Source organism: Xyrauchen texanus, chromosome 44, assembly GCF_025860055.1.
Source record: "Xyrauchen texanus isolate HMW12.3.18 chromosome 44, RBS_HiC_50CHRs, whole genome shotgun sequence".
In the NCBI taxonomy this organism is placed as follows: domain Eukaryota; kingdom Metazoa; phylum Chordata; class Actinopteri; order Cypriniformes; family Catostomidae; genus Xyrauchen; species Xyrauchen texanus.
The window spans coordinates 1906771-1931492 of NC_068319.1; the positions used below are offsets into that span (position 1 = coordinate 1906771).

The 24722-nt window shown below is 41.4% G+C and overlaps 2 protein-coding genes across 2 annotated transcripts in view; both read left to right on the forward strand.

Annotated features, from left to right (window-relative positions):
• The window catches only part of LOC127636393 (adenomatous polyposis coli protein-like), a 52853-nt gene extending 39919 nt beyond the window's left edge, over window positions 1-12934 (forward strand). Inside the window, exons 8-16 of the mRNA XM_052116842.1 lie at window positions 432-512; window positions 4121-4219; window positions 4431-4809; window positions 5165-5260; window positions 5648-5787; window positions 5882-5959; window positions 6048-6164; window positions 6283-6497; window positions 6597-12934. Coding sequence (XP_051972802.1) covers window positions 432-512; window positions 4121-4219; window positions 4431-4809; window positions 5165-5260; window positions 5648-5787; window positions 5882-5959; window positions 6048-6164; window positions 6283-6497; window positions 6597-12927 — 7536 coding nt within the window. The 3' untranslated portion in view covers window positions 12928-12934. The remainder of the gene's footprint in view (window positions 1-431; window positions 513-4120; window positions 4220-4430; window positions 4810-5164; window positions 5261-5647; window positions 5788-5881; window positions 5960-6047; window positions 6165-6282; window positions 6498-6596) is intronic.
• Window positions 12935-15718: 2784 nt separating this feature from the next.
• LOC127636426 (C3a anaphylatoxin chemotactic receptor-like) lies at window positions 15719-17558 on the forward strand. Its single transcript, XM_052116898.1, has one exon. The coding sequence runs from the start codon at window positions 15727-15729 to the stop codon at window positions 16732-16734; it is 1008 nt and encodes a 335-aa protein (XP_051972858.1). The 5' UTR covers window positions 15719-15726; the 3' UTR covers window positions 16735-17558.
• The last annotated feature ends 7164 nt before the right edge of the window (window positions 17559-24722 follow it).

Below are 24722 nucleotides of genomic sequence, written 5' to 3' on the forward strand. Positions count from 1 at the left end.
TGTGTGTGTGTGTGTGTGTGTGTGTGTGAGAATGTCCCTGTAAGAGGATAAATCCTATTGGACACTTATACTTTTGCTCCGCCTCTCTTGCTGTAATCTCGTCAGCTGAATGAGCCGTGATGCTCCAACAGCTGCTGTCCTACAGCCCTAGTGTCTACACAACCTCTCTGTATATCTCTATATGTGACCAGTGTCCACTTATCGAGTCCTGATCACTCTACCCTAACATGTGGAGCAGATTACCCTGTAGCCAACCAGCCTCTCTCTCTCCACCTGTCCTGACCCTTTTCTTTTGCATCAAGATTTAGTTGCCTTCTCATTCTGTGTTAGTTGTGATTTTGTCTGTGTTGGGCATGGATGCCTTGCTTGCTTTGTTGGATTAATTTCCTCAATTTCACATCTGCTGTTTATTTTCCACATTCAATCATCAGGTCAAGCATGAACCGGTGACCCAAACCGAAGGTGCAAATGCGTCCGGGGATGCTGGCGGCGCTAGTACATCGTGCCCGCAGGTAAGGGCGATTGTTGATCATAAATGCGTGTGGTTTACCGGTTATAGATGAGCCTATAAGGCCTTTCAAATCAAGCTGTGAAATAACTCTGCTATTGAATTATCAGTACATCAACTTGGTACTGAAGGACTGGTACTTCCGTAGTCCTTATTGTATATATTTGTAATAGTCTCCCACTAAATTGGGTACATTTGTTTTGGGAGGTTTCATGAAGAAGGCCCTTTTATAATCAGTCAGTGGGTGCCAAGGGTTTCAGGCCCTTTATAAAAGCCCTTTCTGTATATGCCAAGAGCTTCAGTGTGCTGTGAATATTAACGATTTGAATGAAAATGCTAATGATTTTATTGTTGTGTATAGAGCCCTAGTGAGACTTTATAATTCTAAGCACAAACGGGACCCTTATTTGTTTTTCATACTGATGCAGCTTGCCTTATTGCAGTAGTCTCACATGGTATTTTTCAGACAGATGGTGTGAGCTATATGTCACTGGATTAGGTACAGGAAGTGAGTTGGACTCGAGCCAAACATAGTGTCCATTTCAATGCAGTGTGTTTTATTTGTATACTACTTAAATATTTCCATATTTATGGTATTTGAATGTAGGCTTGGGGGACTGCAAGTATTTTTTGTATTTTCAAAATGCTTGTCACTGGTCTGGTTTTAATGTTGTGGCTGATGTGTGTGTGTGTGTGTGTGTGTGTGTGTGTGTGTGTGTGTGTGTGTGTGTGTGTGTGTATATATATATATATACACTCACCTAAAGGATTATTAGGAACACCTGTTCAATTTCTCATTAATGCAATTATCTAATCAACCAATCACATGGCAGTTGCTTCAATGCATTTAGGGGTGTGGTCCTGGTCAAGACAATCTCCTGAACTCCAAACTGAATGTCAGAATGGGAAAGAAAGGTGATTTAAGCAATTTTGAGTGTGGCATGGTTGTTGGTGCCAGACGGGCCGGTCTGAGTATTTCACAATCTGCTTAGTTACTGGGATTTTCACGCACAACCATTTCTAGGGTTTACAAAGAATGGTGTGAAAAGGAAAAACATCCAGTATGCGGCAGTCCTGTGGGCTGAAAATGCCTTGTTGATGCTAGAGGTCAGGGAGAATGGGCCGACTGATTCAAGCTGATAGAAGAGCAACTTTGCCTGAAATAACCACTGCGTTACAACCGAGGTATGCAGCAAAGCATTTGTGAAGCCACAACACGCACAACCTTGAGGCGGATGGGCTACAACAGCAGAAGACCCCACCGGGTACCACTCATCTCCACTACAAATAGGAAAAAGAGGCTACAATTTGCAAGAGCTCACCAAAATTGGACAGTTGAAGACTGGAAAAATGTTGCCTGGTCTGATGAGTCTCGATTTCTGTTCAGACATTCAGATGGTAGAGTCAGAATTTGGCGTAAACAGAATGAGATCATGGATCCATCATGCCTTGTTACCACTGTGCAGGCTGGTGGTGGTGGTGTAATGGTGTGGGGGATGTTTTCTTGGCACACTTTAGGCCCCTTAGTGCCAATTGGGCATAGTTTAAATGCCACGGCCTACCTGAGCATTGTTTCTGGACCAATGTCCATCCCTGTTATGAGCCACCATGAACCCATCGCTCTGATGGCTAGTCTTCCAACAGGATAATGACCTAGCACATGTCAGGATAACCAAGATGGCTCTGTAGAATCATTTCAAAGTTCTGGTGTCTAGCCAGTTCAGACATAGACCCAATAGAGATTCACTGTGGAGCTCAAACTGTGCTCCCCACAGTCCGACCTGACTGATCTCGAGAAGACCCATATGAGGAGGCCAAAATCTTCCTGCGGATGTGTGCAAACCTGGTGAAACTGCAGGAGCGTCTGACCCTGTGATGTGCATCCCACAAAGTCTCGCATCAAACAGCAAGATGCTATCTCGGTATTCAAATACTTGTTGCAGCTGTACATACAATAAATAGTCAAAAATCATACATTGCATTTCAGCACCTTTGTTGAGATCAATGTCTCACAGTGGACATGTACCAGATGACAGTTCTGACCTCCATGATTTAAAGGGGTCAGAACACAGTATTAGTATGGTGTTCCTAATAATCCTTTAGGTGAGTGTACTATATATATATATATATATTAGGGCTGTCAATCAATTAACATTTTGAATCAAATTAATTACATGGTGTCCCGATTAATTAATCGTGATTAATCGCATATACAAATATTAGCTGAGAAAGCCCCTCATACAACAATAATTCAATATATAATGATGAAATAATTATATAGTTATCTTTAAATATAAAAAAATTATATATATAAAATAAAAAAAATTCAGATAATTAAAATGCATTACATACTTGTAGCAGAAGAGTTCATCGTTAATAATACAAAAAGCGGCTTTAGAATACAATGTATTGATTATTATTGATCATAAGTCAATCATTGACACACAGTTAACAGCAATCCATTACACAAGTTAATTTATCAATCAGTTGGAGATTTATTATGAGGGCTTGTTTAAGGACCGTCAATGAACACCTGCATCAGAATTATTTTTTTTTAGAAACAAGCCACATATACACAATACTACAGATATATTTGACAATAATGACATTATATTCATTACATGCTTTTCAATGCTTTGGAGTTGTTGGAGGTACAAAGAGTATTTAAATAATATTTCAAGTCTTTACAAAAAAGTGCAAATAGGGGCTTTATAGACATAAATTTACACTTATGTATAAATAACTTGGCAAGAAAAATAAACAGATTAATAAGGAAATTTTCACTTAAGTAACTGTGAAAACCAAATAAAACGTCTTTATAAAGCAAAGAAAAACTAGTTATAATAGAGGTACGTACAAACAAACAAACAAAATGTTCTCCAAAATACTACAGCGTGGACACATTCCCAAAAAAGTTGAGGGGCAGATTCATCTACAGCATTACAGAATGAGCGGATCTATTTCAGGGACCATGTTTCTTAAATAAAGATTGACGGGGTAAAAACGGTGTAACAGTTTAAAGGACACCTCCTTAACCTTGTTGGTAATTAAATATTTGTGAGGTAAAGACCGTACGACCTGCGTCAGACATGCTTGTGTAGCGTCTCGGTGTGTTGCGTCATAAACATAAAATGTTTAGGGCACTGTGTCGAGTTAAATATAGTTTAATACTCAATCTTTAAACACATCTTGAGATCTCTTAGTTCGCATTTGCGCTCCTTCGTGTTTTGAACGCAAAAACGTAACGTATGTTTGTGTTGTGTGTCCGCTGAAGGGTTGTTTATGTTTTGTTCACTGTATAAACTGAGTGTTGCTCATACAGCTGAAGTTTCACTTACTGCCCTCTGGAGTAAACAGGTGGTACTACAAGCTTGCATTTCCCAGGAATTTCTCAGGAAAGCATTGCGATTAATTGCGTGAATTTTTTTTAATGCGTTATTTTTTGTAAAATTAATTGCACGTTATTAACGCGTTAAATCGACAGCCCTGATATATATATATATGTGTATATATATGTATATGTATGTGTGTGTGTATATATATGTATATGTATGTGTATATGTATGTATGTATATATATGTATAATGTGCCATTTATATTTTTGGCTGGCAGGGCTCAAGTTCTCGAGTCGATCACGACACAGTCAGTGAGATGAGCAGCGCTGGAAGTTACTCTGTCCCACGACGATTGACAAGTCATCTAGGCACTAAGGTAAGCTGCTGATAAACTTTCCATATTGCTTTAGTCATGCTTTGCTTTGGGTTTAATTAGGAATCTTATTTGTTTTTTTCCCTCAATATGTTTAGAGGATAGCGTAATGTAGACACAAAAGTAGGGTTAAGAGGGGGAATAGAACTGGGACATGACCCAGGTCGAATTTGAACCTAGGTTTCCGTTCTTAAGTCTGATATTTTGTATGCAGGTTGAAATGGTGTACTCACTGCTGTCCATGCTGGGGACTCATGATAAAGATGACATGTCTCGGACGCTCCTGGCCATGTCGAGTTCCCAGGACAGCTGCATTGCCATGCGTCAATCCGGGTGCCTACCGCTGCTCATCCAGCTTCTACATGGCAATGACAAGGACTCCGTGTTGCTTGGAAATTCCCGGGGCAGCAAAGAGGCCCGGGCGAGGGCTAGCGCCGCCTTGCATAACATTATCCATTCACAGCCCGATGACAAGCGCGGCCGACGGGAGATCCGGGTGCTCCACCTACTGGAGCAGATCCGGGCGTACTGCGAGACCTGCTGGGAGTGGCAAGAGGGTCACGAGCGTGGCGTAGACCAGGACAAGAACCCAAGTAAAACTCAGTTTATCTCGAGCTTGTCTAATGTATTAACTGGTCAGCAATAGCACATAGGGGAAATTAGATGTCTTGTGATATCCTTATTTTTAGATCTGTGAGCATTTCTTTAATTGTGGAACAGGGGATGATATAATAAATTGGCTGATATATTGCCATTTTTGGATTATCAGCATTGATGTGTTACTACTTCAGTGTGTTTGTTCCATTATCAGCTAGTTTATGGATGTTATTCATATGAAATGCTCTGGAGTAAAGAAGCTTAATGGATGATTTCATAACTGATCTAAGTGGATATATAGTTAATGCATGTGGAACTGTGTGACCTAATTCATTTACTTTCGCATTACAGTACCTTCTCCTGTCGAGCATCAGATTTGTCCAGCAGTTTGTGTACTCATGAAGCTGTCCTTTGATGAAGAACACAGGCATGCGATGAATGAGCTTGGTATGTTTTACAGACATTGATTTAACCTAAAAACTGTGAAGAGTGAAGGCCTGTTCACACCAAATCTGTGACAATTTTGTGAAACGTACCCGTCTATTCACACGAGTCCGTAAAAAAACTCCTCTACTCTCCTGAGATTAATATAATAAATGCTGTTCAAGCAAAAAACGTACCACTCTCCAAAAAAACCAAAACAACAACAATTGTATTGTTGGCGGATGATGTGTGAATACCATTCAAAAGCTTGTTTGGAATGTACAATTGCACCAAATAGACAGGTTTGATGTGAACAGCCCTTGAAACTTGTCCATCCCTTTAATCATGTTAGACCGTGAAGAAATTAATAATCTAAATGTCATGGGCTAAATGCTTCAATGCATCGTGTAGGTGGCCTTCAAGCGATTGGAGAGCTGCTGCAAGTGGACTGTGAGATTTACGGTCTTACGAATGATCACTACAGTGTTACACTCCGAAGATATGCTGGGATGGGTCTCACTAATCTTACCTTTGGGGATGTAGCGAACAAGGCAAGTTCTCCCATTATAATCAGTTTTAAATGTAGAGATTTATTTAATATATTTGTCCTATTTAATTGCAACTTTTGTCTTGTCATGCCTGCAGGCTACGCTTTGTTCCATGAAAGGTTGCATGAGGGCCATGGTGGCTCAGCTGAAGTCAGAGAGCGAGGACTTACAGCAGGTACAACTGTTAGGAAACGCTTGCCATATTTTGTGTGGGTAGTACATTAAATATTTCACACACTGAGATATACCGCATACTTCTTCAGGTAATTGCGAGTGTTTTGAGGAATCTGTCATGGCGAGCTGATGTCAACAGTAAGAAGATCTTGCGAGAAGTTGGTAGTGTTAGGGCCCTGATGGAGTGTGCCTTAGAAGTTCAAAAGGTGAGGTTTTCTCAAATTCTGTAATAAATTCTTTAAAAATGTATGTTAGAATCCAAGAAATCCATTCATTAACACGTTAAAGAAAATGACTAATTCTTGTACTTATTTACCCTTACAGGAATCCACATTAAAAAGTGTCCTGAGTGCCCTTTGGAACCTATCAGCACATTGCACTGAAAACAAAGCTGATATCTGTACCGTTCAAGGGGCTTTGGCCTTTTTAGTGAGCACTCTAACATACAGAAGCCAAACCAACACCCTTGCCATAATAGAAAGTGGTGGCGGCATCCTGAGAAACGTGTCAAGCCTTATCGCCACAAATGAAGATCACAGGTTGAAGATGCTTTACGCAAATTTCATAATCGAAAATAATTTAATTAGATAATCAGATGCACCTTAACAGAAACTAACCGGCTCCTTTCTCTTTTTCAGGCAAATATTGAGGGAAAACAGCTGTCTGCAGACTCTTCTTCAGCACCTTAAATCACACAGTCTGACAATAGTGAGCAACTCCTGTGGAACACTGTGGAATCTCTCTGCCCGCAATGCAAAAGATCAGGAGGCATTATGGGACATGGGTGCGGTTAGCATGCTGAAGAACCTCATTCACTCCAAACACAAGATGATAGCTATGGGAAGTGCAGCTGCTTTGAGAAACCTCATGGCCAATCGGCCTGTGAAATATAAGGATGCTAACATAATGTCTCCTGGATCAAGTTTGCCTTCCCTCCATGTAAGAAAACAGAAAGCACTAATTGAAGAACTTGATGCACAGCACCTCTCTGAAACCTTTGACAATATTGACAATTTGAGCCCAAAGGCCTCTCAAAGGGCCAAGCCAAGACACAAGAATAATGTCTATGGTGACTACGATGGTGTCTGTATGTCAGACGGTTATAGCCCTAATGGAGTCGGTGTTCGTTCACCTTATATGAACACCCCAGTACTGTCAAGCCCATCCTCTCGAGACAATAGAGGAAATGCAGAAAGTGTCCGAGCTGAGAGGGACCGAAGTCTAGATCGGGAGCGAAGGGGGTTCCATCATGATCCTGAGTCTGCCAAGCGAATGCTACAGATACCTACAACTGCAGCTCAAATTGCAGTTGTTATGGAGGAAGTTCAGAGCATGCACTTAAGTATGGATGATAGAACTGCAGGATCCATGCCAGACCCTCACGCAGTGCAGGATGACATGATCAGACGTCAGACTGCTGTGCATAGCCACCAAAACATTTACAGCTACAGCAAAACTGACCCATCAGGCAGACCGTGTCCAGTGCCCAAACTGGAGTACAGGGCATCTAATGACAGTCTGAATAGTGTCAACAGCATCGATGGCTATGGTAAAAGGGGTCAAATGAAGCCATCAGCGGACTCGTACACGGAAGATGATGAAGGCAAATGCTGCATCTACAGAAAATATCCAGCAGATCTTGCCCATAAGATACACAATGCAAATCACATGGAGGATGATGATGGAGATGTGGACACACCCATCAACTACAGTTTGAAGTATTCAGATGAACAACTCAACTCTGGCCGACAAAGCCCAAGCCAGAATGAAAGGTGGGCAAGGCCCAAGCACCTTGATGATGAAATGAAACGGCCTGATCAGAAACCACCAAGATCCCAAAGCCCTGGATACCCCATGTACACTGAAGGAAGTAGTGATGGAGAAGACAAACTCAAAAAGTACAAGCCCAGATTTGCGCAACAGGACATGCCTGGATTTAGATCCAGGGGCTCCAATGAACAAATTAACAGTAGCTCCAATCATGGACTTAACAAAAAGATGTCTCAAAACCTCTGTGTTGATGATTATACAGATGACAAACCAACAAACTACAGTGAGCGCTATTCAGAGGAAGAACAGCTCAATGAACAAACCAATTACAGCATTAAATACAATGAGAATCACCATGTAGAACAGCCAATTGATTACAGTTTGAAATATTCTGATGCTTCCTCCAAGAAGGCCATGTTTAGCCATTCAAAGCCATCTTCTACTCAGAGCTCTGTCAAAGACCATTTAAGCCAACATAGTTCCTCCACTGTCGCATCCATGAAAAATCAGGGTAGGCAAAAACAGCTTCACCCATCCACTGCTCAAAGCAGATCTGGACCATCTAGAGCAGTTCAGAAGAACCCAACCTGCAAGGCTCCTACAATAAATCAAGAAACATTACAGACATATTGTGTGGAGGACACTCCCATATGTTTCTCACGTGGTAGCTCTTTATCATCATTGTCCTCAGAAGAAGATGAAATGGAAATCTGCAAGAGTAATGTCTCAGCCACAGAAAAGGAATCCCATAGTAGCATTGTGCCAGACCAACACACTGCTGAGAGCCAGTCATCTGTGAATTATGTCCGCATGAAACCCCAAAGACATCAGGGACATTTAGGACATGGAGATGGCTCCAGGCATCACAAAACAGTGGAATTTTCATCAGGTGCTAAATCGCCATCCAAAAGTGGTGCCCAAACTCCCAAAAGTCCCCCTGAACATTATGTACAAGAGACTCCTCTCATGTTCAGCAGATGTACATCTGTCAGCTCCCTTGACAGTTTTGAGAGCCATTCCATTGCAAGTTCTGTCCAAAGTGAGCTATGCAGTGGGATGGTAAGTGGAATCATCAGCCCAAGTGATCTGCCTGATAGCCCTGGACAAACAATGCCTCCAAGCCGTAGCAAGACACCACCACCTCCACCACCACGATCCTCATCTGTAAAACAAAAATCTGCAGTGCCACCCCACTCTGAAAAACAGAATTTGGCTCCTAGGCATGCAGTCGTTAATGCTGCTGTACATAAAGTGCAGGTTCTGCCAGATAATGATACTCTTTTACATTTTGCCACAGAAAGCACCCCAGATGGCTTCTCTTGTGCTTCAAGCCTTAGTGCACTAAGTTTAGATGAACCTTTTATTTCAAAAGATGTTGAGCTAAAGATAATGCCTCCAGTTCATGAAGACGACCATATTAATGAGGTGGAGCTTGAGAATGAAGATTTTGAAGAGCCAAAAGTTCAGGAGAAACCACCATCAACATCTGAAGCTGGAAAGAACATGTTAGATGACTCGGATGATGATGATGACATAGGGATTCTAGAGGCTTGCATTAATTCAGCAATGCCAACAAAATCATCACGAAAACCCAAAAAGCAATCACCCACAACCACTTCAGGAATACCCCCACCTGTTGCTCGTAAACCAAGTCAGCTCCCCGTTTATAAACTGTTGCCTCCACAAAGTAGAGGACAACAGCTGAAACATGTGACCATATCTCACGGTGAGGAAATGCCACGGGTGTACTGTGTTGAAGGAACGCCCATTAACTTTTCCACAGCAACATCTCTCAGTGATCTAACTATAGATTCACCCCCAAATGAGTTGGCAGGTCTTGAAAGTTCAGCTTCCCATGCCGAAGCATCTGGTCCAAGACGAGACACTCTACCAGAGGGGAGAAGTGCAGAGACTAAAGATACCTGTGTATCGTCTCCCACACAATCTGCTCTGACTGAGAATGAAGGGGATGATATTCTGGCAGAGTGCATCAATTCTGCAATGCCCAAAGGCAAAATTCACAAGCAATTCAAAGTGCAGATGATGTCTGATCAGGCTCAGAATCCATCTACTGCCCCTGGCAGTCTAGTTCAGCAAGATTTGGAAAAGAAAAAGCCTACTTCTCCTGTCAAACCCATGCCACAAAGCAGTGAGTACAGAGCAAGAATGCTCAAACGGTCAGAGGCTCCTTATTGCATGCCAGAAGCGGTATCGTATCCAGATAAAAACAAAGAAACCAAAAAGCCAGAGCCCAAAGTGGTCGCAAGAGAGTATAGAGATAAGCCTGCTAATGCTGTGGAGAGAGCACGTCCCGGGTTTGCTTTTGACTCTCCTCATCATTACACACCAATAGAGGGCACACCTTATTGTTTCTCTCGTAATGATTCACTGAGTTCTCTTGACTTTGAGGATGATGATCTGGACTTGTCCAAGGAAAAGGCTGAGCTTCGAAAAGATAAAGAGCTAAGAAAAGTTCCACCTTTGAAATGCAGTGTAGATCAGCCAGTAAGCACCAACAGGATACCAGCATTTCAGACAGCTCCAACTAAACCTTTTCATAAACGAGGAAGTTTTCAACAAGCACCTAAAGAAAATACAGTAGCAGTGTGTGATGAAAAACAGAAGTTTTCAATTGAAGACACACCAGTATGTTTCTCAAGAAACTCATCACTTAGCTCCCTTAGTGACATTGACCAAGAAAACAACAATAAAGACTGCTCACACAAAGACGATGAAACCCAGATCGAAGTACCAAGGCCACCAGCCTCTGGTTATGCACCAAAAGCCTTTCATGTGGAAGACACCCCTGTTTGTTTCTCTAGAAATAGTTCTCTTAGCTCTCTCAGTATTGATTCTGAAGATGACCTTCTACAAGAATGCATCAGTTCTGCAATGCCAAAGAAAAAGAAACAACCATCGAGAAATAGGGCTGAGGAACCAGGAGGTAAGGAAGAAAAAAGCATGTTGGCTGATGGCATTTTATCAGAAGAACCAGATCTTATATTAGATCTCACAGACACTCACAGTCCTGTTTCAGAGCAAGCCTTATCACCAGACTCTGAATCATTTGACTGGAAAGCCATTCAAGAGGGTGCTAATTCTATTGTGAGCTGTCTTCATCAGGCTGCTGCCAGTCTCTCCAGACAAGGTTCTTCTGATTCAGACTCTATACTCTCTCTCAAATCTGGCATCTCCATTGGGTCACCTTTCCATCTTCCATTAAATCAAGATGATAATAAGCCTGCTGCAAACAAAGGGCCAAGAATACTAAAACCTGGTGAAAAAAGCACTTTAGAGGCAAAAAAGAAAGAGGAGGATTTGGCTAGGAGCCTGAAAGGAGGAAAGAAAGTGTACAAAAGCCTAATCACAGGAAAGCCCCGACCGAGTCTTGAAAGTATGTCATCTCAGTACAGGCAAGCTCAAGCTCCCGTGATCTCCAGAGGGAGGACAATGATTCATGTTCCTGGTGTGAGAAGCAGCTCTCCTAGCACCAGTCCAGTTCCTAAGAAGCCCTCTCCACGTGGCCAGATGTCAAAACCACCATCCCAAGCACCAGGTCCTGGGAACACTCAAAGAACCATGAAAGTCCCAGCAAGTTCTGAACCTAGTCCTGCCAGGGACCCTCCATCTGCTCAAGGAGGATCTAGCAAAGCTTCGTCTCGATCAGGGTCCAGAGACTCCACACCTTCTAGACCAGTTCAGCAATCTCTAACAAGGCCCATGCAGTCTCCTGGTCGTGCCTCTGTCTCACCGGGCAGGAACGGTCTTAGCCCCTCTAACAAATTATCTCAACTGCCTCGCACTGCCTCTCCCGGTGCTGCTTCATCTAAGTCATCGGGATCTGGCCGCATGGCTTACACTTCTCCAGGAAGACAATTGGGCCAGCAAATGCCAACAAAGCAGAGTGGTTTACCAAGAAGTACTAGTGGAATTCCTAGAAGTGAATCTGCCTCAAAAATTCTAAACCAATGTGGAGGCACAGGCCCTTCAAAAAAGGCAGAATTGTCCAGAATGTCATCCACAAAGTCAAGTGGGAGTGAGTCGGACCGATCTGAAAAACCTGGACTTGTTCGACAGTCAACATTTATCAAAGAAGCCCCTAGTCCAACACTAAAAAGGAAATTAGAGGAGTCTGCTTCTTTTGAGTCCTTGTCTCCTTCCTCCCCAAGCCAATCACAGACACCAGTATCTAGTCCGTCCTTGCCAGATATGTCACTTAGTCTGCCCTACCAGGGAAGCGGATGGAGAAAGTCCTACCACAATCAAAACACTACCGAGAACGGTGATGGCAAGTCACTTCGAAGACATGACATCTCCCGATCCCATTCAGAAAGCCCATCCAGGCTCCCAATCAACAGAACAGGGACATGGAAGAGGGAGCACAGCAAACATTCATCCTCTCTCCCAAGAGTTGGCACTTGGAAAAGAACTGGCAGCAGCTCTTCCATTCTCTCTGCCTCTTCGGAGTCCAGTGAAAAGGGGAGAAGTGAGGATGAGCGACAGCCCACTAATCCACCTCAAAAATTGGGCAAAGAAGGGGGCCTGGAACGGAAAGGAACATGGAGAAAAATGAAGGAGAGTGAAAATGCACCTTCTATGAATTTAGACTTAACAGATCTAACTGGTGATGCTGCTCATTTAATGGGTGCTTCCAAGATGGAAGATGTCTGGGTTAGAATTGAAGATTGTCCCATTAACAATCCAAGGTCTAGTAAATCACCCACAGGAAACACACCTCCTGTTATTGACAGTCAGTCAACCAAAAGGCTTCCTTGTGACCGGGACTCAAGTGAACCACAGTTAAAACAGCCACTAGCTAATGAGAATGCAGCTCTGTGCCAGCTGGGTTCAGAAACTAATCTGAATTTGCTCAGGAGTAGCGAGTCTCTTGATAAAAAAAGCATTGACATCAAGCCTACACCAAGTAATCCAAACCCTGGCACAGAGATCCACGAATTCCCCGTTGCTGAACGCACTCCATTTAGCTCTTGTAATTCTAGCAAACATAGCTCCCCTAGTGGTGCCGTTGCCGCTAGGGTAAGTCCTTTCAATTATACGCCAAGCCCCAGAAAGGGTAGTTCTGACAGCACAACGCCTAGACCATCTCAAATCCCAACACCTGTTACTAGCAACGTAAAAAAGAGAAACACTAAAGGAGACACGACTGAAAGTGGATCCTACATTGTCACCTCTGTGTAAGGCTTTCTGGTCTGGTGTATGATGGCAGCCAAAAAAACACTTAATCCAGGCTCCGTAATTTAATTTGTGCTTTCGTAGAAACAACGGACACTGTCGTGGAACTTATTGTTGTTGCACCCTGTGCTAGGCAACATTCTTGCTGGTTGATTGCAGTTACGTCGTTGCAGCAAATGTTCAAATTCAGAGAGGAAACAACAGGGAGGTGTAATTTATGGATAATTAACCATTTGTACTGTATAGATTTGATTATGTATATATTTAATTTAACGCACATCAGGATACAATATCTTGCTTGACTTTACAAGATAACAGTTAATGGTGGAACATTTCTTCTGTTGTTAAACTTCTGGTGGACTTCAATACTAATGCATTAGATTTCTTTTTCTTTTTTTTTTTTTTTAATAAACAAAAACTGTAAACCTGTATTAATTCCAATGTTAAACTCATTCTTACTGTTGCATATTGTATGTTCCATAATGGATATTCTCCTTGCATGCACCGATTCAGTGGTATAGTATTTTCTATAAAGATAAACATTTCTGTGGACATATGGCCTGTACTGAAAGCTGTAGTGTAACATTTTACACTTTTGTGTGCTCTTTACATAGCAAGAAATAACCCTCGGAACTGTTGCATTATGATATTGATGGTCGACATAGAATATATATATATATATATATATATATATATATATAAAACATAGATTTATTGCTCTGCTGTTTGTATAGTTGTTGCCAGGTGAGCCGGGTGTCTTCAATTAAACTGTACGCTTTAAAGGACAGAAGTAATGTTTAAAAATTAAATTATTCCTGTAGGTTTTGGTGTTGGTACCTTTTAAAAAGCCCGTTTTGCTTCCCCTTTTATTTGGTAATTGTTTAAGCACATGATTGGATTAAACCGTTTTGCCAAAACCATGTTGTAAATATTCACATTTTGAGTTTTTATTTTTCTCATGCAATAAAGTGGGCAGATTGATGTTTACATGATATTTCCAATAAAAGTAGTAAATCTACATAATAAACATGATCATTTTCGTGAATGTGGCTTGATTTATATTTCATACTTTTTATGCGTTTTGACCATAAACTGTAAAAAAAAAAAAGATGGACGACGCCCCTTCGCTCTTTTCCATTGGTGAGAACTGAAGCCGCCAGTGTCCCGATATGGCACTGACATCTTGGGACTTGAGTCTGCGCAGTTGCGATTTCGGGACCAGACCCGCGCAGTAGTGAGCAGGAAGTAAAGCCGCGAAATCAAGGCCCCGCCCTCACTCTCGCCGAATCAATCGCAAGCACACGCCCCTGCACTTTTGACGGTGTGAAATTATTAATTATAGAAATTTAGATATTCAATTTAAAGCTCCAATCTCCTCAGTCCTCCAAAGATCCCGAAAAAAAGTCTGTTGGTGCTTCAGTGACTACTTCGCTCAGAGAACCTGTCAATCACAGCTGTCAATCATGATGTCACAGCAGCGTTTTTATAGCATCAAATAACTAAAAACAAACTTATTTTGAAAACAAACACTTGAAATGACATCAACGTGATAGAAACTACAGTAAATGACAGAAACTATCTTTGGAAAAAAGATATGTGAAGTGTAATTTAATTGTTTAGTTGGTCTCACATGTTGAATAAGATGGGGAGGCGGGGTTTATGACCTATACTAGGACCAGTCACCGGGGGGCGATCGAGACGTTTTGGCTTCACTATTGAGGGCTTGTGCGGCACACTTGGTTTTGAGGATGTTTATCTGGATTTTTTTGTTTATCCCACACTTTAAGATCCCTGGATCCAAACAAATTATAATTTTTTTAAGGTGGTCTAATTAAAATAAATGGTACAAAATGTGATACAGACAACAGGGTCGTTTAGTGTAAACCAATCACTCATCAAGTCTGATTCAGTTCTCAAGAATGTAATAGTCACCATCAGTTATGATGACTGTTCAATTACAGTTATCAGACAATTTGTAAACACATGTAGGCACGCATTGATGATATTGCCATATATAGTATGAGTTCTGTCCTACATTTGTTATTGTGTGTTATACTGTTTGTTTAAGGTACTTCATATTTGTATATCATATTTGTCCCATTTGCATTCAGCAAAGCTGCTGATCGTCTGCAGCTGTGAACACTTGCTGCAGTTTTGGTCTACAGCACCTTTTGAAAGAGGAAACATAATTTTTTTTTTTGGTCGTCAGAAAGCCTGTGTTACTGTGCCCTGTTAAGATGATTTTCTAGATATAGATCGCTGCATAGTATCTTGATATAAAATATATTGAAAACGAAATTGTCTTGTATATACAATTATTCCGGCAATTCCCTCAAGCTGCTGGATTATTGGATTTTTTTTATGCATTTTTTTTTTTTTTCACAGATTTATATCAGATCTGTATTTACAGAACTTCCTTGTCATTTCCTGTGGTTCAGCCTTAAAGTAGTTAGCCGGACACCACTTCAGACAGTAAGTAGCGATTGGCCAGTGCGGTAAGTACAAGTTTTTGTATGCATTAATATCTGATTATTATGTAAATTTAAGCATTGTTAATGTAAGATTACATATAAGTAAATACATGATTTTAAGTACTTTAAATATGTGCTTTTAACCACCTGCACACCATTTCAAGCTAATAAGTGAGGTATGACCTACTTGTTCTCATGCTTTAGATTATTTTCAAAGCACTTTTTTTTAGCATCACCAGAAGATGCATTATTGGCAAACTTGTCAATAATAATGCATTGATCTCATTGTATATGTGATTATTAACAGGTTGAACAGCATCAGCTCAACAGCAAAATGAACTGGACACATGCAGACAACTTTTCTGATTACTATCCAATGAACGACACATACTATGACTTCGATGTACCTTCAGAAGAGAGCGTTGCTATGGGAGTGACTTCTCAGGTCGTCTTCTGCCTGACGTTTCTCCTTGGAGTTCCAGGAAATGTCTTTGTTGTGTACATTGCTGGGATGAAGATGAAGAGGACCGTTAATACCGTATGGTTCCTCAATCTAGCGATTGCAGACCTCCTGTGCTGCCTTTCCATACCTTTCCATGTGGCGGAGATTCTTCTTGACCATCACTGGCCATATGGATCGGTCATGTGCAAGATTCTTCCCTCTTTTGTAGTTATCAACATGTTTGCCAGTGTCTTCACTTTGAACGTGATTAGTCTGGATCGGTTCACCCAGGTGATCACACCGGTTTGGGCTCAGAACCATCGTAACTTGATGCTTGCACGGGTGTCCTGTGTAGTGGCGTGGGTGCTGTCATTACTCCTTAGCCTGCCCTTTATGATATTAAGAGAAACTTATGATGAATTAAATATAACAATCTGCACATTGTATGGTTATGAAGAAGGTGAGACTAATACAAATGGAATATTGAGTGTCATCAGGTTTGTGTTTGGTTTTTTGATTCCTCTCGTATGTATCACGACATGTTACGGATTCATCGCACGAAAGTTAGGCAGGAGTAATTTTCAGTCTGGACGAGCGTTTCGCATCATGTCGGCTGTTATTGTGGCATTTTTTCTGTGTTGGCTGCCGTATCACATTGTGGATTTGATCACGATATATGGCGGAGAATCGAGTTTCTCGGTGGCATCTACCATGGACCCATTGGTCATCTCTTTGGCGTATTTCAACAGCTGTCTGAACCCGGTTCTGTATGTTTTCATGGGGCAGGATTTTAAGGAGAAGGTCAAGCTTTCTCTAAGACATGTGTTTCAAAGAGCTTTCTCAGAGGAGGAGACACAAATCTCACGATCCACCCAGTCTCAACAAATGCACTCAATGTAGTTTAATAATAACTCATGTATGCTTTGCATTTTAATCATTTTTACCATTTCTTTTCAAAACTGAAACTTAAGGCGAAACAGCACATGACATAACATAAGTAGCTTAGTCTAGCACTTCTCAATAGGAGGAAGTAGAACTCTGCTGTTCTATTTTGGCAGGAAGTTATGAAATGTACATTAAATGTACCTAAAATATACTCTTAAAGTGTGCAATGTGCAAAAACATAGAGAGATATTGAACTGAGTGTTAATATGATTTTTTTTGTAATCTGTTTGATCAGAGAGTGTTTTCCTGTGCAGCTGGTTTCAGTTTTAAAGCTGTTAGAATATTGCTGTATGATTTAAAGACGTTTAGAGTTTGATTACTGATGCCGTGTGCCATATATTATGAAGACTTATTTTTTAATTTATCTGAAATAAATTAATATTCTGTCTTGTACAAACGTTTCTAGTGTCTTTTAGATGTATGTTATTTTGCACTTTTTATGATTTTCAATATTGTTACACTGTTGTCATGTGACCGCGTAGAAGTATGAGGCTTTAGTTCATTTACTGTAGTTGTTTTACTATTGTTACCATGAAACATCCCATTCAGTTTAGAATAAAAGTATTTTTTTTTGTTTGTTTTTTCAGTCAGGAAAAACAATGTTTGTATTTACAGGAAAGATTACTCAGTGTTTTCACCTAAACACTTTTCAGATTGTTCAATTGATCGTTATCCCAGCAACCAATTTCCCGTATTGCTGATTCATGTCTCACTCTGTGCTCTTATAATAATAATAATAATAATAATAATCATATTACATAATAAAATAATGTCAATATAACCACCTGAGATCCGAGTGTGACTGTTGTGTGCTTATTCCATTTCCCTTTTTGATTTGTACATTTGCATTTATGCATGTGGCAGATGCTTTTATCCAAAGCGACTTACAGTTCACTTATTACAGGGACAATCCCCCCCGGAGCAACCTGGAGTTAAGTGTCTTACTCATGGACACAATGGTGGTGGCTGTGGGGCTCGAACCAGCAACCTTCTGATTACAGTTATGTGCTTTAGTCCACTACACCACCACTGTATCTAGTAGCACCTAATAAACATGCACCGATCAGCCACAACATTAAAACCACCTGTCTAATATTGTGTAGGATGCTCCCTTCCTCCAGTGTGCTGTCTGTCTGCACTGGTCTCAGAACAGTTATAGGAGAGCTATAGGATGCTCCCTTGCTCCCTATTTAGTGCATGACTTAACCTCCAGTGTGCTGTCTGTCTGCACTGGTCTCAGAACAGTTATAGGAGAGCTATAGGATGCTCCCTTGCTCCCTATTTAGTGCATGACTTAACCTCCAGTGTGCTGTCTGTCTGCACTGGTCTCAGAACAGTTATAGGAGAGCTATAGGATGCTCCCTTGCTCCCTATTTAGTGAATCAATTAACCTCCAGTGTGCTGTCTGTCTGCACTGGTCTCAGAACAGTTATAGGAGAGCTATAGGATGCTCCCTTGCTCCCTATTTAGTGCATGACTTAACCTCCAGTGTGCTGTATGTCTGCACTGGTCTCAGAACAGTTATGAAATGCATCTTATTTTCATCATAACTCCATATAAAGCCTCTGAAAGACACATTTTCAGTTTTTGGATGAACCCATGTGATAATGTACAGTCAATATATGAATGCATTTACTAATGTTAATTAATAGAATTGTATTGCACAGAGATAACAGAAATAAACAGCATAATGTATATTAAAATGAAGCAAAATGACCCACAGATCGACAACATCGTGTGAGAGAAATACTTGGAGCGAAAAGAAGTCCTAACTTCTCTTTTGGTCTGCATCATCACTGCCTTGAATGTGAGACTTTAAACAAATTCTGTCCTGTTTTTAGACACGATTTGCTGACTTATTTTCTCAGAAGAAAAACTGATCGCAGCACTTTCCAGTTGCAATGTTCCTCTTTTAATAATAAGTGAAGTGTCCAGTGCAGATTTAAAGGGACAGTTTCAGCTCCGTAGGTCCTTACAATGCAAGTGAATGGGTACCAATACTTTGAAGCTCCAAAAGCACATAAAGGCAACATAAAAGTAATCCATATGACTCCAGTGGTATAATCCATGTCTTCAGAAGTGATATGATAGGTGTGGGTGAGAAACAGATCCATGGAGCCGTTAATTTGTGGGGAGAACTGAAAAAGTGTGTGTGAGCAATGAGGCCTCCAAACCTGACTCAGTTACACCAGTTCTGTCTGGAGGAATGGGACAAAATTCCAGTAACTGATTGTGAGAAGCTTGTGGAAGGAAACCCAAAACATTTGACCCAAGTTAAACAATTTAAAGGCAATGTTACCAAATACTAACAAAGTGTGTGTAAACTTCTGACCCACTGGGAATGTGATGAAAGAAATAAAAGCTGAAATAAATAATTATCTCGACTATTATTCTGATATTTCACATTCTTAAAATATAGTTGTCCTAACTGACCTAAAACAGGGAATTTTTTCTACCATTAAATGTCAGGAATTGTGAAAAACTGAATTTAAATGTATTTGGCTAAGGTGCATGTAAACGTCTGACTTCAACTGTTGTGGAGCAGAGGGGGGCGGGGTGGGGCCAGGTCGGAATATCGCGCGCCCGGTCCACAATCGGCCTGATGATGCGCGCGAGGGATAAAGGTGGCCGGTGACAACAGTTCGAGAGACAGAGAATTAGGCAGGCTGCCCACTGTTCGAGCGGCCAGCCCCAGATTTCTGCCGTGCACTCGAACAAATCGAGGAAGGCCTCAGGATCATCTGCTGCCCCCATCTTCTGTAACGTGGGCGGGGACAGCGTAGCGCGTGTGTCCGGGGTTGCGGTTGTGGCCGACGCAGCCTCCTGACTGAAGAGGCTCCGGATAGCGTGCCGGTCCTCTGCCTGAGCCCGCATGATTTAAAAAAAACCGGCGATCTTGGTCCTGCCGGAGCTCAAGCAGGGATTGCTGGTGGCTTTGGTGTAGGGTCGCGAGGGACTGGATGACGTCCGCCAGTTGGGAGGACTCTATGGGGCGACCTTTCTCCATGCTTGGAATTTTTTGATCCCGGGTTTCAGCACCAATGTAAAACAGTTAAAAGATGGGCAAGGAGGAGGCGAGAACCGGCTTGTCAACATAAATCATAATTTAATGCAAACTTAAACCAAAAGCATAAACAAACACACACATGACGGACATGCCCGTAATTCTCTCTCTCTCTCTCTCTCTCGAACCATCGTCACCGGCCGCCTTTATCCCTCGCGCAACTCATCAGGCCGATTGGGATCCGGCGCGCAATATTCCGACCCGCCCCTCCGTCCAGCTTCCATATCAACTGTATATATATATATACATATATATACAGTACTGTGCTAAACTCTTAGGCACATTAGATGTTTCACAAAAACATTTGTCTTAAGATGGTCATTTATATCTTCAGCTTTAGTGTCAATAGGAAATATAGTAAATGTTAGACTCCCAAATATTACTTTTGCAAATAGAAAATGGCCCCCACAGAACATCGTGTCAGTCTGAGATTATATGAAGAGACAGAAGAACTGTGGTGAATTCTCTAAGAAGCTTGAACATCCGATCTGCCAACAACCAAGAAAAACTGTGTCCAAGTGTAAGTTGGAGAATTGGGGCTGTTTTGAAAGCAAAGGTGGTCACGCCAAATATTGATTTAGCTTTTTTGATGTTTACTGTATTTTGTATGACATTAAGTGATAAATTAAAACTATCTATGTCATTATTTTTGAAGACATTCTCATTATGCAACATTTTTCACAAGTGCCTAAAACTTTTGCACAGACTGTGTATGTATGTGTATATATATATAAACATATACATGCAGTGCATTCAGAAAGTCTTACAAAGAAAAAAATTAAATATTACATTGTCATAAGTATTCAGACCCTTTGCTATGACACTTGAAATTTAGCTCCGGTGCATCCCATTTCTCTGGAGCATCTTTGAGATGTTTCTACACTTTGATTGGAGTCCATCTGTGGCAAATTCAATTGATTGGACGTGATTTCTGACATACAGCTGAAAATGTATATCAGAGCAAAAACCAAGCCATGAGGTCAAAGGAACTGCCTGCAGAGCTCAGAGACAGGATTGTGTCGAGGCACAGATCTGGGTAAGACCACAAAACAATTTCGGCTGCATTGAAGGTTCCCAAAAGCACAGCGGCCTCCATAATTCTTAAATGGAAGTTTGGAACAACCAGCACTCTTCCTAGAGTGGGCCGCCCAGCCAAACTGAGCAATCGGGGGTACGAGTAAATCATTGGTAAGAGAGTTGACCAAGAACCCGATGGTCACTCTGGTTGAGCTCCAAAGATCATGTGTAGAGACAGGAGAAACTTACAGAAGGACGACCATCACTGCAACAGTCCACCGATCTGGACTTTATGGCAGCGTGGCCTGACGGGCGCCACTCCTCAGTGCAAGACACACATAAAAGCACCTAAAGAGATGTCTTTTGTGTCAATTGAATGTAAGTTCCCCCTTCTGGTTAGACAGAATACGAATGGCACTGACATCTCCGGTAAGAGTTAAAACCATCCTGTGACCACATCTGTTGTAATGTGATCTCATGCACAGGGAAGCGCAGCGATTGGATGGAAGTGTTCCTTCTTATGAATAATGTAGATGTAGACAAAAACACTCAGAATCTAATGGCGTAGACACATACTCTCTAACCAATCACACACCAGACTTTAGACATACTCTATACCTCACATATTCGAGACATTGCTTCAACTTTTGTTTTTAAACTGGAATAACGAAAATGGCTAAAATGAACCACTTTCCCCTTAATATTAAACATAAGTGCTATCATTTCTTTAGGGATGTGCAAATGTGTTTTGTGGTTTCATGACCCTTTTAAAGGAACCAGGATTTACTGTCGAGGACTTAAAGTCAATGTCAAGATCTGAGGAAAGTAAACGAAGTAAATTCATTTCTTAATTTCTGAGAAATCGAAGCACAATTTCAATGAAGGTTTGAATGGAAAATGCAGGATTTCCATGTAAGTGACTACAAATATGATGTTTAAAAAGCAGATACTTAAACACAAACACACCAGGTAGAAGCAAAAGAGGAAGTTATGGTTACGGTTATAGTTTTTCTTTCTTACTTGCCAATAAATGTAGCATTTATTTAGTTGTACATTTGTCATCGAAATTAAATCGTCTACTAATGCATTGATCTGATATTCTAGAGGTGGTGTCCGCAATAAACAAATATCTTGTCCAACGCTTCAAAGGTTTCATGACATTGACAGTATGTGATGTTAGCAGGATAACGGGACACTTTGCACTACATCAGCTCAATCACAATAACGTGAACCAGATATTTAAAGATGATTACTTCTATTATATGACTTATCTTAATAATCACTCTGAGTGACTATTAAGATAAGTCTGTGTGCAAAAAATGGTTGATATTGTAAACTGATACATGTATTTTGTTTAAAAAAACAAATGTCCTTATCTTTGAATAATGATCCTGAATCAGGGCCATGGTCAGGGAGGATAACCCGCTAAGTTTCTCAATGCTAAAGGCTATGTACTGGGCCAAGGGGAGAGCGGAGACCCACCCAATGAGAAAAAAACTCAAAATTAACAGCACAATTTTCCTGTTTAATCAGAAATATCTGCTGATGAAAGTGTTATTTCATGTGTGCTGACAGCCACAGTTTCGAAGCAGGAAGCAGACTGTACTAATGCTTATAAGCTCAGAATTGTTTATGGTGGGTTTACTGATGGCATGTGGTCTCAATGATAAATTTTAATTTTAATTGTCAATCCTTTGACCAAGATGGTGAAGGCAGAGGTCAGTGAGGTGCATCACAGTCCAACTGGTAGATTGTGGCAGTTCATTTCGGGGTACTTAACTCCATTTTAAGTCCAAGTTTCAGCGAGTGGCCAGTGAAGTATCCCATGTTTTATGGTTGGAGACTAATTGAATTGAATATACTTTTCATGTAGGAAAATTTGTCTTTGATTCGATGCACAGCAGCTTGTAGACAACATACAACACAACATAATATAAACATTTCAAGTACAAAATAATACAAGCACAATGTAAAATACAAATCCACAAAACCTACAGTTTCTTATTTAAAAGTCTGACTGAGGTTGGTACAAAATCATTTTTAAAACGGTTAGACTTGCATAGCGTAACTCTGAACCGTCTATCTGAAGGTAAAAGTCTATATTCATCACTGAGGATGTGGTCCCATCAGATATGATATTTTGAGCTTGCCTCCGTGTAGACTGCTCATATAGCAGTTTTACTTGGGTCTCCGACTTCCTGGGCTGTCTGTCTCAGGGGCGCTTTGAAGCCTTCCTTGGGTTCTTAGCGACCGGCTATAAGATGGGTGGCGTCTGCTTTCTGCGGGTGGCTCCATGCCGGGGCCGGCCTACTGGGGCGGGCTGTGGTGGAGCAGGTGTTGCTGCTGCAGGGGGAAGCCCTTGGCGAAGAGCAGATGGGGTGTGGAACCTTGAGTCGTGCCAGGGCAGGATGTGTTGTATGGTTCCCATCTGCATTTTGACCACTGAGAATTGCTGGGCGAATTCCTCCATGGTGTCACCGAATAGGCCAACCTGGGAGATGGGGGGGAGACAAGATATCATACCTTGTCAGCCTCCCTTGACTCGACCAGGTTGAGCCAAAGTGGGATTCCTGGACAACCAGGGTGGACATCGCTTGCCCGCGAGACCACGCCATGACCTTTGTCACCCGGAGGGTGAGATCGGTCACAGAGCGCAGCTCCTGCATCGATCTCAGTTCAGAACTACACTTGTGCAGTTCTCTGAGCACCTCGGCTTGGTGCACCTGCAGGAGAGCTGTGGCACTGCAGCCTTAATCGCCAGTGACAACATATACCTACAGGCCCTGGACGGGAGTCTCGGACTGCCCCACCAGGTGGTGGCACTCTGCGGGCACCAGTGCACTATGATCACCTTGTCAACTTGGGGAATCGCCGAGTACCCCCTGAGAGACCTACTCTACCACCTGAGCCACCGCCACCCCATCCTATAGTGTTTTAAAAGCACTCATAAAAACAAGGTTACAAAAAACATCCGAAAGCTAGCTGTTTCAGGTACTAGGCGCAGTACCTACTCCCCTCTCTAAACAATGGAGGCTAGAGTATATTTGCACTCAAGCTCATCCATGTGCTCAAACACTCATCATCCACATCCTCACCGCCCTCTAGTGGCGGCTGGTTTAAATACACAATTTCACCACCTTTGCTAAATGAACAAACCATTATATAAATAAAATTAACCCTCACTTTTCCATTCTTAAATACAAAATCTTAGAATAACCTACTCTACCACCTGAGCCACCGCCACCCCATCCTATAGTGTTTTAAAAGCACTCATAAAAACAAGGTTACAAAAAACATCTGAAAGCTAGCTGTTTCAGGTACTAGGCGCAGTACCTACTCCCCTCTCTAAACAATGGAGGCTAGAGTATATTTGCACTCAAGCTCATCCATGTGCTCAAACACTCATCATCCACATCCTCATCGCCCTCTAGTGGAGGCTGATTTAAATACACAATTTCACCTTTGCTGAATGAACAAACCATTATATAAATAAAATTAACCCTCACTTTTCCATTCTTAAATACAAAATCTTAGAATAAATACATAAGAATGAGTTCAAATGAGACCAATAAATGTATTGTGTCCCTCATCTGTTTTTTGGAATTGTGCCCACACCTCTTTAGTATTCTTCAATCTATCTCTTATAAATAGTGTGACACAAACATTGCAACAACCAAAAAAAGCATAATGGTTTAAATGTAACAGAAGTGTATATGGTCATTAGAGACACATACAAATGTTTATGCACTTCCATAAATGATATATTTCATATATAATTGACTGTTGTTGTCATTTGAGGGTGCAATTGACATCATATTGTGCATCTATTTAGACTCGATACGTGCCTGAGAAAATACTGAAG